This window comes from Giraffa tippelskirchi, chromosome 11, assembly GCF_054371585.1.
Source record: "Giraffa tippelskirchi isolate mGirTip1 chromosome 11, T2T-mGirTip1v1.2.pri, whole genome shotgun sequence".
Classification (NCBI taxonomy): Eukaryota; Metazoa; Chordata; class Mammalia; order Artiodactyla; family Giraffidae; genus Giraffa; species Giraffa tippelskirchi.
In genome coordinates this window covers 113,745,165-113,758,637 of record NC_137285.1, presented here as the reverse complement: position 1 = coordinate 113,758,637, position 13,473 = coordinate 113,745,165, and the positions used below count along the sequence as shown (strand labels likewise).

The following is a 13,473-nucleotide window of genomic DNA, read 5'->3' as shown; positions in this document are numbered from 1 at the left end:
TTCGTTCTCCAAGGTATCTTCCCAACCCAGGGATCGAACCCATGTCTCTGAGTCTCCTGCATTAGCAGGCAGATCTGAGCCATTGGGAAAGCCCCAGGTTCTTTAGTAATCTATTCCAAAGAACAGACCGAGGACCAGTGAATAACGAAGATAATGACACATGTGATTTAGTCTGTGGTAGCTGAGTATACTCAATGAACGTGAGTTTGAACAAACTCCAGGAGATAGTGAAGGACAGGGAAGCCTGGCATGCTGCTGTTCATGGGGTCGCAAAGGGTCGGACACAACTGAGCAACTGAGCAACAACAACCTGAGCATAGAGTAAGTGCGTGGTCGAGTGGGGAGCACCTCCGGCGCCCAGAAGGCCCCCACAGGGGTTCTTAGGGGTTGCCCTTCTGGAGAGTCCTGGGTAGGATTCAGTCATGTTTGCACAAAACATCCTAAGCTCTCAAGTTCCATAGCTTCAGTATTTATCTGCCTTAGTCTGTCCGACAAATACCGTCCTATCTCCATACCTATCTTTGTCGACACTTTGGATTTTTGCCTTTATTTAAAGTGAAGCAGAGGTGAAAGAATGTCAGGGGAAATTTTTGGTTGGCTTTTCTTGTCTCATTTAGGATACAAACAGCTCATCTCTGCATCAGGGAATAAAACTTGAGAGTAGTTGTTCTCAACCCTGTGAACATTAAAATCGCTTTGGGGTAGGGGTGAGTGGGGGAGGGGGTAAAAATCATACCAGTGATCCAGCCCCACTCCAGACCATCAGCATAAAAAAACAAAAGCAGACCCCACTTCAGATGCTGAACCCACTGTTCCAGAGAGCTCCCTGGAAATGGAGGTGTTTAAGTCTTGGACAAATGGTGGCTTCAAAATTTGAGAGGGAATTTTGACCCTAAAGTTTCCTTCCAGTCTCAGATTCTATGATATTATAGTGTTGTTATACTTAGAGCAATGAAATGGATTTCTCTGGACCTTCATGCAGTCAAAGGAAAATTCTTAAACTGAGTTCTCCTTCAAAACAAAACTCTCTGTAATTGGACTTTCCCCGGTAATCATTAGTGATACATGTGTATATGTCTGTCTTGGAGAGAATCTTATCATTCTCAGAAGGTATTTGTTCTAAGTATCCTGTTCTCAGGACACCTGTGAAACTGTCAGTGACTGCAGTCCCATGCTTTGAACACTTAGAAAATAAATCCTTATTTGCTATCAGAGTGATTATAAATCATGTTTCCTAAAGTGTGATAAATTGATTATCCATTTCTCCTGATTAGGCAGCAGATGGATTTTTGTTTGTCGTAGGATGTGACCGAGGGAAGATCCTCTTTGTGTCAGAGTCTGTCTTCAAGATCCTCAACTACAGCCAGGTACTGCCCCTGTTCCCATTGGTGGTGGGCAGCCTTACAGTGGCCAAAAAGGTTACCCCACTTCTCAGAATAATTAATAGACAAGTGACATGTGAAATGCTTCTATTGTTCCCCAACCCCATCCTTCTTCCAGAAAATTCTTAACACAGAAATGAATATAAACTTAGAAAACTCCCTTTAATATGCTTTCATTGGGAAGTTTGACCTTATCAGCCTTGTAACTTTCTCACTGCTGCAAGTGTAGGGGTAGGGGGGCAAGGGGCTATTTGACAGGGAAGACAGGCAGACAGTACAGTCCCAGGGAATAAGAAAAATGGAAATCCACCCATACTGTGTCTACAATGATGTATCACTTATTAGCTCTATCAAACCTCAGCATCCTCTGTAAAATGATTGTAACAATCCATACATTCTATGACTGTTTGTAGAATCATATAACTATTTATATAAAAGCTTCTAGAACAGAGCTTATCACCTATTTTGTCCCTAGAATTTTTACTCATTTTTTTCATTCATTCACTCACGCTCATACTGGTATTTGCATGGAAATTTGGTAAAGCAGAAGAATCACAGTATCAAAATAACATTTATATAAATTAATATAAATTTCATGTTTCCAAAGTGTTTTGCTCTTTTCAGTCTTAGAGCAAAGCTGTGGAGGAAGTTATTTATATCTCTGCTAACAATTAGGCTAGTGAGGCATATAGTATGACACAACTTGTTTAAGAACAGAGGTCTAATGGAGCTAGAGTCAGAGCCCACGCCCTACATTCCTCCCGCTGAGGTCTTAGAAGGGAATCTGTGGGCATCAGAAGTAAATGATAAAGGGATACATGCTGTGAAAGACTTTTGCCTTAGAGGAGCATGAGCTGTTTATGTGGTTGAGCCCTTGTCCCTTCTTGTCTTCTCAGCACCATACTCTCGGTGCCTCATTCATGGTGTCCTTACCTAGGCAAAGTGCCTGGACATGTGTCCATGTTAACATATGAAATACTTGAGATTCTCATGCTTAAACGTGCAGAATAAAGGCAAAGCCCTTGTTGGTTAATTTGTATTCCGCATGCTGTTGACTTGTCCTTCTTGGTGATGCATTCCCACAGAATGATCTGATTGGTCAGAGTTTATTTGACTACCTGCATCCTAAAGATATCGCCAAAGTCAAGGAGCAGCTCTCCTCCTCCGACACCGCACCCCGGGAGCGGCTCATAGATGCAAAAAGTGAGTTTGGGAGCCGCCAGGCGCTGGGATGCACGATGTGTGCTCTGCCAGCCTCAGCGGCTGGGTTCCTACCTCTCTGCCCTTTATCTGGGTCACAAGTGCTCTTTGGCTAAGTGGAATTATTATATTACTTCGTGTTTGTTTCTCTTCTGGTTTACATAAAGAAGAAAAAATTCAATGTCCAAATTTGTGAGGGGAAAAACAGCCATTTTAATTTGATTCATTCTGATTTTTAGTCAGTTTTTTTTTTTAGGATCTAGAAATCCCCAGTTGTATGTTCCTGAGTTAAAAGGGTTCACATCAGTTTGATTTGTTCCCCCAAAAAACATCACTTCTGTGTGTCTGAGTTGTATTCATACAGCCTCTTAAGATGAAAAAGTATAAATATGACATCTCTGACCAAAGTGGTTTCTCTTGAGATCCTGCCCCCCCCACCTGCCTCCCTGCTTCCTTGTGGCAGCGGTGGAGCACCACTCACGTCCTCCCCCGGCTTCCTGCTCCTGCACCTGCCCCGCTGCCTGCCAGGAGCTCTCTCCGCCTTCAATCCCACGGGGAGCTCTGCACTCGAGCAGTTAAGAGCGTGGACTCCGCAGTTCAGAGGCAGTGCTCAAATCTTGGCTCCACCATTTACTAGCTGCATGACCTTGAGCAAGTTACTTAACCTCTCTGTGCCTCAGCTTCCTTACCTGCACAGTATTACCGATTTTGTCAGATTGTTGTGAGGATTTAATATGCTAAAAACATAGAGCACGTTGTTTCCAGCACACAGTAAGCACATCGTTGTATTTACCTTGGCCCAGTGCCGTCATAGCCTAACTAGTTTCCTGCTCCCAAGCTCTCCATTATAGTCTCTGGAAGGAAATCACCAGTGGAGTCTCCTTTAAGTCATCCTTTTCACTAAGGCTTACTCTTTGTCTTCCTATAAGTACAGTGTAGTCCCTGCCACCTGTTGCCCTTTATCGTCTGGTTCTGTAATTGTCTTAGTGACCTCAGGAGGAAGAGGTGAATGCTCTTTAGTCGTTGCCTCTAAGGCTGTTACCCATGTAGTCAGGGAGACGAGGAGATGGCACCATGTATAATAGGTGCAGCCGTAGACATAGGACCAGCCACAGAGAACGATGATTCATCCTCATGTGGGTGTGGGCACATGCCTCATGGAGTAGGTGACAGCTCCAGGTGGGTTTGAAAAGATGAATTAATATTTACCAGGTGATGAAGGGAGGAAAGTAGCAGAGGAAATGATTGGTGGATGGGGGCAGAAGGGTGGTGCTATGGTTTGCTGGTGCTGCTGGAGAAAAACATGCAGGGGAAGGGGAGGGCTGGACGATACAGACCTTCTCATCCGTGAGGACACAGTGAAGCACTGCAGGGTGGGGGTGGGGGGGCAGGCTCAGATGCCCGGCTTCTGCGCTGACAAGTAGCCCATGTGTCTATCAGGATAACAGTCAGGCTTTTTCTCCAGAGATTCTAATTCAGTTGGACCAAAACTAGTATTCAAACCACAAATATGAGCCACATATATGATTTTAAATTTCCTGATAGCTACATTTTAAAAAGTAAAAATAAATTCAAAACTAATTTTAATGTTATCTTTTATTTAACACTAAATCCAAAAGGAAGTCTTTCTGATTTTTTTTTTTTTGCACTAAGTCTTTGAAATTTTGGGTATATTCATATGTACAGCACGCCTCCAATTTGAAGGTCCCCGTAGCTGCATGTAGCCAGTGGCTCCCGCACTGGGCAGCACAGATCTAGAATGGGGCTCAAGCATCTTCAGGTTGATGCAGTGTCTAGGGGTTCTGACGTTCAGCCAGGCTTGAGAACTTGAGTCAACCCTGCTGTCTCCTTTCCATTCCAGTGTCCAGATCCTGCCCACCCTCCAGGTCCCAGCCCACCTTCTGCCTCCTCTGGGAAACAGCGATTGTTTCTGCCCTTTATTTGGCACTTTTCAGTCATACACCATGTGTGGCATCAGCATAGTCCTTCTGGTGAACTTCCATTTCCCCTTCTCAGCTCCCGTTGCAAAGAGGGTCCCGTGTATATTTCTTTATTCCCCGGAGCACCTAGTCCATTTGTCAGTAGCTGCATTCTACGTGATCATATAGAAGCGTTGCAGGCTGGCAGCACCCCATCCGTAGAGCATCTATGCAGGCCTGTGAGGAGGCGTGTTACTGTCAGGTCCCTGTTATAGAACTACAGAGAGGCAGGAAAGAAAAGGCTTTCTTCAAGGGCACGCTCCCCTGCCTGACAGACAACACGACCCTCAGTTTATCACATTTTGTGTATTGATTTGCAGCTGGACTTCCAGTTAAAACAGATATAACCCCTGGGCCATCTCGATTATGTTCTGGAGCACGGCGTTCTTTCTTCTGTAGGATGAAGTGTAACAGGCCTTCAGTAAAGGTGGAAGACAAGGATTTCCCCTCCACCTGCTCCAAGAAAAAAGGTAACCACTTAAGAGTTCATTAAATCCTTTCACAGGTGAGGCTGGCTTTTCCACAGAGGGGCACTCAGCAGCGTGTGGGCTCAGAGCAGGTGGGTCGCAGGTTTGTAGCCAGGACCTCTGTGGCCCTGCTTCTGTGAGGGCAGTTCGGGAGCAGCGGGGAGGTAGAAAGCCCTGATGAGGTCATGGTGACAGATTCGTGGAAAGGCTTCCTCTGTTTAAATTCTGTTTGTTTTCATGTGGTTGGGAAAGAGTATTCTCAGTCACAGTTCCCTGCTTCCCCAGCACCCGCCAGAATTACCCTAAGTTCACCAGTGCCTACAGGTGCCTAGGAGCAGCGGACACGTCATTTCTCTTCCATGGTGAAGTGTTTCTTCTCACCTTCCTGCCCCCTCCCACTCTGAACTCTCCTCTGTGTTCTTTCTGTTGGTTCCTTTTCAGCCCTCTTCTCTTAAGAGGAGTAGATACATAGGTAATGTCACCCACCCATGTAGCTTTCAAAGGCATTTATATACCAGTAAATTCCAGGCTCATATTTCTAGCCCACACTGCTCTTTTGAACTCCAGGTTTGTAAATTAACTGCTTATTTAATCTACCTGCTTGGACATCTCAAGGGCATCTCATAGGTGATACACGTAGAAGTAACCACCCAGACTTCCTCTGGAATGTTAGTGGCAGCCCCTTGCATCTAGCTGCGTGTGCTAAGAGCCTGGGAGACACCTTCTCCCCGTTTCCCTCCCACCTGACCTAGGGCTCTAAAGTCTGATGCTATGAATCACCCCTGCAGAAGTGTGTTTGTTACTGCTATCACTCGATTGAGGCTGCCCTGGATCTCATAAGTTTGTTGAAGTACCCTCCTCACACTTTCCAGCCCTTCACATGGCCAGAGTGACCTTTCTAAAAGCAAATCTTTGTATCAGTCCCCTGTTTCAAACCCTTCAGTGGTTCCCATTGCTCTTGCAGAAAAGTTTAAAATCTTTAATGTGACCCTGCAGTGCTCTCCCCTGACACTACTCCACAGGTTTGAGCCGTACAGACCTCTGTTTGATGCCTCCAACCCCTTTTCACTCAACATCTGCGCACGTGGTGTCACCTCTGAATTAAATGCCTCCCTCACCACCGGCTCCCCTCCCTGGCTCTCTGCAGACCCTCCTTCAGAGTGGACCTCGATGTCTGTCACTCAGTCCCTTAGGCTGCCTTCTGTCTGCTTGTCACACCCTGCAGGTTTTCTTTCTAACATCTGCTTCCCATTGCAGTTATGTAGTTATTTGTGTGATTATTTGTTTAAAGTACCTCTCCCCCATTAGGCTGTGAATTCCACAGAAGTGTGCCTGACTTGTTTTCCACCCTTTCCCAGTAACTAGCACAGATCCGATGCTTGGTAAACATTCCATAAGAATGTGTCTACTGGGACTTCCCTGGCAGTCCTCCACTGCAGAGGGGGACAGGTTTGAACCCTGGTTGGGGAACTAAGATCCCGTGTGCTGCAATACAAGGCACACACACCCCCAAAAAAAGATATGTGTACTGTTGAAATTCATGGATGCTCCACACTTAACATGTCCCACATTGAAATCTTTTCTCCCTCTCCTCTAAAACATACTCTTGTATTCTCTCCCCGAGTCAACAAACTGTACCAGTAACTACTCAATCCGAAAAAGTTGGACCCATCTTTGTTTTCTTTTTTCATACCAAATATTTGATACTCATACCAGATCCCAAAAGTTCAGCTCAGAAATTCCCCTGCATCCTTTCTGCCTCCTCCTCATCTTCACAGCACTGCCATAGGACAGTCCCCAGCATCTCTCGCTGTATCACTATCCTCCTCCTGGCTTTTACCGTCTTCCAGTCCCCCCCATCACTAAAGCATCCAAATCGCGATGTGATTTGGCTGTTTCCCCACCATAAGTGCCCTTGGAAACTCTCCATTTCCAATCTGGAAAAGGTTAACACGTTTGTGAGCAAATGATCCGAGGCCCTGACAATATGCTGCCAACCTACCTTCCCAGCACTTCTGCCCAGCACCTCCCTTTTCACTTCACCTGCTTGGAGCTCTTTGCTGTTTGTTGTACAGGATACCCCTCTAGCTCTTTGTACCTTCTCAGCCTTTACACATTCTGGCCCCTGAGCCAGTGCTCATTCTTCCCGGCCCTCCTCCTACACAGTTCTTCTGGGCAGCCTTCCTCTGCCAGGGAGATTGTGCTGCTCCTCCCTTGGTGTGTGTGATGCCCAGCGCTATGAAACACACATGATGCTGGATCATGCCTGACCTTTCTGTCTTTCTCTTTCACTCAATGCTAACTTCTGAACAGTAGGCTTTGATTTTTATATTTTCAGTCCCTCCCTACATCCCAGTGCACGATAGGCTGCCTGTGCCTCCAGGCTCCAAAGCCCCACTGACATTGGACTTTGCTCTCCAGCAGATCGAAAAAGCTTCTGCACAATCCACAGCACAGGCTATTTGAAAAGCTGGCCGCCTACAAAGATGGGGCTGGACGAAGACAACGAACCAGACAACGAGGGGTGTAATCTCAGCTGCCTTGTTGCCATTGGACGGCTGCACTCTCACATGGTTCCACAACCGGCAAATGGGGAAATCAGGGTGAAATCGATGGAGTATGTCTCCCGGCACGCGATAGATGGGAAGTTCGTTTTCGTAGACCAGAGGTAAGAGTCTGCACGTTACCCTTGGACAGTCTTGGCAGCGGATTTTCAACCCTGAGTAAAGTAGAGCAGACTGGCTGCCTTTCTTAAGGATAGAGAGGAGGAAGTGATGGGTGGATCTGCTGAAAAATGAGACCTAGTGGGTTATCATCATAAATATAGAGATTTTCTCTGTGTCATTCTTTGGCAGGTAGAGACAGTGAAGTGGGGTGGCTTGATGTCCGTGGCTAAAAGAGAAATAAGAGGCATAGCATGCTATCTGAATCTATGGAGTGTTCCATTAATTACTGTAATGTGAATTCTGGGATGTGGGACTTGGAAAAGATTATCTAGTCTTGAGCTATCAATGCAGTAGTCATTGGCTATAGTAACCCCATATGCCAATTTAATCAATTAAAATTAAATAAAATGTGAAATTAAATTCCTCCAGCTCACTAACCACATTTCAAGTATTAGTAGTCACATGTGGCTTCCCTGGTGGCTCAGCTCCAATGCAGGAGATGCAGGTTCAATCCGTGGGTCAGGAAGATCCCCTGGAGAGGGAAATGGCAACCCACTCCAGTATTCTTGCCTGGGAAATCCCATGGACAGAGGAGCCTGGTGGGCTGCAGTCCATGGGGTCACAAAGGATTGGATACAACTTAGCAACTAAACAGCAGCAATAGTGGCTAATGGTACCTGTATGGAACATTTCTGTCTTCACAGAAAGTTCTGCTGGACAACACTGATTTAGTCCAGTCCCATTCTTTATGGTTGATGAACTGAGGCTCAGCCTGAAGACCAGCCCCCTCCAAGATTCCTAACTGTTTGGCAGTAGACCTGGGCTAAGAACCCAAATTTCCACTGCTCTCTGCTGCCTCCTTAAGGGGCTATCCACAAGCTAATAATTTTTCTGGCTACTGGAAATAGCCAGCCACTAAATACTAGAAAAGGAGGCAGCCACTTCTCAAGATCCCTGTGGGCCCCACGACTAGGGCTTCTGGTCACCCTGATAAAAAGCAGGCAGTAAATTGGAGAAGCTTTGTCCTGGAGTTTAGAGTCCTACCACTTTTTTTTAATCTAAAACAGTTACTACTATTAAACCTAAAATCTGATGTCTTGTGCTAACAGCCCCTTTGAAAGTCTTTGCTTTCTTTCTCTGTTTTCATAACCCCGATTAAAGTCAGCTTCATGAGAAAAAACAAAACCCCTGTAATAAGGCCTCTGAATCCACCCAGCTTTGACCTTGTTTTCATTGGCTGTAGCAGGAGTCATCCACTGCAGAGATGCTGTTAATTGTCTGAATGATATTTTCTTTTTTAAAAAAAATTTTTTTCCCTTTTAGGGCAACAGCTATTTTGGCATATTTACCACAAGAACTTCTAGGCACGTCATGTTATGAGTATTTCCACCAAGATGACATAGGACATCTCGCAGAATGTCATAGGCAAGGTAAGCTGCTGGGCTGTACACCAGGTCTTAAGTTTCAAGTGTCCCCCTGCTTCTAGACATGTTCACGGACCCTTGCAGAGAAATCTGCCCGCGTGAGGTGGGAGTCAGCCAGCCCAGGGACCTGCAGGCCAGAACGTCTGGGAGGAGAGGGTGCTGCTCCTTCCCCAGGCCCCATCTATCCCCTTCCAGATAACCCCCCACCCCGACTGCCTAGCAGATCTCTCTAGGCTGGCCAGGGCAATTTCTGGAAGGCATCTCTGGTTCAGAGGGTTTCCTTGGACTATGTAAAGATTTAGTATGGCCCAAGCAGATCTAATTTTCTACAAATCCCTGCACCGCCTCCTGCATTTTCCTCTTGGTTAATGGCGCGGCCACATACATAGCCTCCTGAGACAGTAGCCAACATTGACTCCCTCCTTTACTCTTTCCTCCATCAGAACTGTTCATTCACCTCAGCCATGCATCTCCAAAGAGGCCCCTTTTTGCCAAGCCCCTGGTGCAGCCCTGGTACCCACCTGATAATTGTGATGGACTTGCCTCAGACCCGCCAATCCATCTTCCATTGCTGTCCCGCTTATGCTCTGACAGACTGAGCCTGATAAATCACATCTCTGCTCAAAACCTTCTGCCCAGTCACCTTTGACAGATGCTCAAGACCCTCCATGTCCTGGCCCTGAGCCACCTCCCCAGCTTCACCTCCCCACCCGATCCCTGTCGGCAGAGGCCTTGTCCTCCAGGCACACTGACGTCCCACCGTTCCCTCCCCCACCCCAGGCCCTGCCACTCCTCAGGTAGCGCTGGGTTCTTCCCTCCTTCCTTTTGGCAAAGTTGTATTCACCCCTGAGAGCTCTAATCTCCTCTACGTAGCTGTCCCTCATTCCTCTCCTGAGGGTGCAAGTCATATCCTGTCTCCTCTTTTATCTCTAGTACCTGGCACATGAAGCATACTTGCTACATGTTTGTTACATGAGAGAATGAGGTTTCCATAGGTGAGACGCTGTCTGAATCCAGATGTCCTCAGGCTTTGTGATGGGGAGATAACATGGTCCCTGTGGACCATGCCTTCTTGTGTGGCGTTCACTTCATAGATGAATCCAGTTAGGTGTCTAGAATGCACCGTTATTTCCTTCATTTCATACACTCTGAAGAACAGTGACAGGTTCACAACCAATTGGAAGTCTCAGAATCAGGCCCTCAGAAACACCCCTTCTCTGAGGTGCCACCTCCCATGGCTTATTAAAGAGGGGATGGCCTTGGAGCCTGAGCGCATTTAGAATTTGGTTAGTTTAATGCATTGTTCTGAGGAAACAATAATGTTCATGGTTTCTTTGTATTGTAAGTTTTACAGACAAGAGAAAAGATTACCACTAATTGCTACAAGTTTAAAATCAAAGATGGTTCTTTCATCACACTGCGGAGTCGGTGGTTCAGTTTCATGAACCCTTGGACCAAGGAAGTAGAATACATTGTCTCCACCAACACGGTTGTTTTGTAAGTGTTTTTCCTATTTCAGAAGCTCCCTTGCTTCAAGGAGAAATGCCTTGGGCCCCTTACCTGGGAAAGGGGGTACAGGCAACAGCCAGTATCCCATCCTTTACTGTCATCTTGCTGATATCCTGTGAAGCCTCAGGACTGGCAGAAGCCAGAAGGTGGCTAACAAAGGACACGCTCCAGTACTCAGAACTCTCAGGCCCCCAGCTGTTGGAAAGGCTCTCTGAGACAGCAGCCTTTCCTTCTCGATAAAGCAGCCAGCCTTTGAGTTCTGCAGGCCTCGCATCCAGTGTCGCTATGGAGGGAAGGGTTGATAACCCTTGAAAGGCTCACCAGCCCATACCGGCCTTGGCGGAGGAGGGGTGGGGATCTGTGCCCCCCAGGCTTGTGGCCTGAGCACTCACGCTGCCAGAATGCCACCTCAAAGGCTGCCACCTGCTGGGCGAGCAGGAAGGGAAGGTCCCCCTCCTCTGCCACCTGCTCCCCACATCTCCTTCCTGGTGATGTACAACCCACCACTCGTAGGTAGAGCTGACTGAGGGGCTGGGGTCAGTGCCCTGCCGGCCGCCTGGAGAGGAGCCTCGTGGCAGCGGTGGTGGCTGCTGCATCACCACCCCCGCTGGACCGCACCCCATGTGCGCTAGGAAGGCCAGAGCCCCGGACGCTGTCCGCCATGTCCTCTGACAGCGAGGAGACCCACTGAGCCACTCAGACACTTCGTTTTCTGGCCTGTCCAGGTCCAGAGTGGACACCGGACACCATGGCCAAGGTGAAAGGTGCACAGTTCTGGGCGGGCCTGACTCACGTTTCCTTGTTGCTGGGATGTTCACAGAGCCAACGTCCTGGAAGGCGGGGACCCCAGCTTCCCGCAGCTCACAGCGTCCCCCCACAGCATGGACAGCATGCTGCCCTCTGGAGAAGGTAACTATGTGCCACCGGGGCACGGGGGCTTGCCCGTGAGGAGCTGTTTGTGGCCACCTCCTGCCCCCAGTGTTTGGGGTCCCTGGCCACCATATTCTGTGGATCAAGTTGGGGGGCCTCGCGGGAGTGATCACTAAGGACACTGTCATCTCACTTTCTCTGTTGAGCTTGAAATGCTGGGAACTTGGTTTTGCCTCCCCTGAGGCTGCCTGGACCCTGGAAGCCCATGAAATAGCCAGCTCTGTGCTGCTGTGCTTTCCTCCCACTGTGTTGCCCAGCAGCTGTGATGTGAAGGGCTCTTCGGCCACGGCCCCTGGCTCCTGAGGTGGGAGGAGGGTGTCTGTCAGCACCGCGGTGTGAGCCATGCTGGGCTCCCTCCCCCAACCCGGCCTTGGCCACTGCTCTGTGCACCTGACTCCTTCCTGGGCCTGCCTCTGCTTGCATGGCTTCAGTCCCCATCTCTTCACCGATGAATCCTACATCCGGTCCCTCCAGGTCTGTTCCTCCAGCTGCCTCCTGGAGTCCCAAAGGAGGCACCTGTAACTCAGCACGTTCAAATCGGTTTTCTGCACAACAGCAGCCCCCCACCCCCAACCTGGTTGGTTAAGCCAGAAACCATGACTCCTACCTCTCTCTCATTATATGGAAACACGGAATCCTGCCCCTTCTATCTTTAAACCTCCCCATCACCACCTTCTCCATCTGTTGCCTGGATTATTGCAGGTAATTTCCCAGCACTAGTCTCACGCTCCCCACTCTGCACCCCCGTCCTCCACTACAGTTTGCTCCTGTGCGGTGAGCTTCTCAATAACCCCCATTGGAGTTGGTCCTTTGGTGCTGCTTATCCCCGTGGGTATGGTTCAAATCTGTTAGGGTGGCATCCAAGGCCCTTCCTGGTCTGGTACCTGCTTCTCTGTTTCATCGCTCGCTCACTCCAGCGCCATCCCACTGAGTTTCTTGGCGTCGTCTCCCAAGCTGTGCCCTCTCCAGTGCTCTTGTGTACACCAGTGGCCGTGCCTGGAATGCTTTCCCTTCCTTTCCTCTCTGCCACCCTGATTCGTGCTCCTCTCACAAGACTCAGCTCAGAGTTCATCTTTTCCAGGAAATTGCACCTGGCCCCAAATGCCTGGTGCCGCCCTGTCAAACTTATCACAGGGTGTTCCAGCCCTTGTTTGTCCTGCGTGTCTCCCTGTTAGACTGGGAGCTCCTTGAGGGCAGGGATGCCGATTTAATCTCTGCTCCTGGCGTGTAGCATAGTGGTGTTAAGTAAATGTATGTGGCATGCATGAGTAATTAGAGGCTATATATCAACATGTCTGATCCTGGAAGGAAACGTGAGCTTTTTCCTGCTGGAATGCCTTTTCCTGAAAAGCCATGGCTCTCATGTCTTCTGGACACAACCCTAACGTTGAATTTCAAGTGGATCATGGGAAGAACTGGTTTTAATTCAACACGTAATAGCGTCTTCTCCCTTGGTTTTCCCCTTTCCCACTCTCAGATTCCTCTGTTGTAGGTGGCCCGAAGAGGACCCTCCCCACCGTTCCAGGGATTCCAGGGGGAACCAGGGCTGGGGCAGGAAAAATAGGTCGAATGATTGCTGAGGAAATCATGGAAATCCACAGGCAAGTAACACCTAGTTGTTCCCTTAAACCAGTGTTCTCCATGCTGTGGCAATTTGTCCCCCAGGGGATGATTTGTTGATGTCTGGAGACATTTTTTGGTTGTCACAGCTGAGTGGGAGGTTGCTGCTAAACATCCAGGGGAGAGAGGACAGGGATGCTGCTTGCTAAACATCCTACAGTACGCAGGACAGCTCTCCCAACCCCTGACCCCTGAGAGAGAATTTTTCAGTCCAAAATGTCAGTAGTGTCAGGATTAAGAGGGAGTGCCTTTAAATAAAGAAGCTAAACCCAAACAGGTCAGAGCAAAAGGGAACT

At 48.3% G+C, this 13,473-nt stretch overlaps 1 protein-coding gene across 27 annotated transcripts in view; it reads left to right on the top strand.

Annotated features, from left to right (window-relative positions):
• Window positions 1-13,473, top strand: part of BMAL1 (basic helix-loop-helix ARNT like 1) — a 107,087-nt gene that overhangs the window by 85,227 nt on the left and 8,387 nt on the right. For 9 of the 27 annotated variants that reach the window (XM_081545098.1, XM_081545092.1, XM_081545107.1 and 6 more), the window contains 8 exons: window positions 1,275-1,367; window positions 2,468-2,585; window positions 4,882-5,031; window positions 7,450-7,696; window positions 9,018-9,124; window positions 10,465-10,615; window positions 11,448-11,536; window positions 13,050-13,158. In XM_081545098.1, coding sequence (XP_081401224.1) covers window positions 1,275-1,367; window positions 2,468-2,585; window positions 4,882-5,031; window positions 7,450-7,696; window positions 9,018-9,124; window positions 10,465-10,615; window positions 11,448-11,536; window positions 13,050-13,158 — 1,064 coding nt within the window. Of the gene's footprint in view, window positions 1-1,274; window positions 1,368-2,467; window positions 2,586-4,881; window positions 5,032-7,449; window positions 7,697-9,017; window positions 9,125-10,464; window positions 10,616-11,352; window positions 11,537-13,034; window positions 13,159-13,473 lie in introns of all 27 variants that reach the window. The other 18 variants (XM_081545100.1, XM_081545102.1, XM_081545099.1 and 15 more) reach the window with 6 other exon arrangements.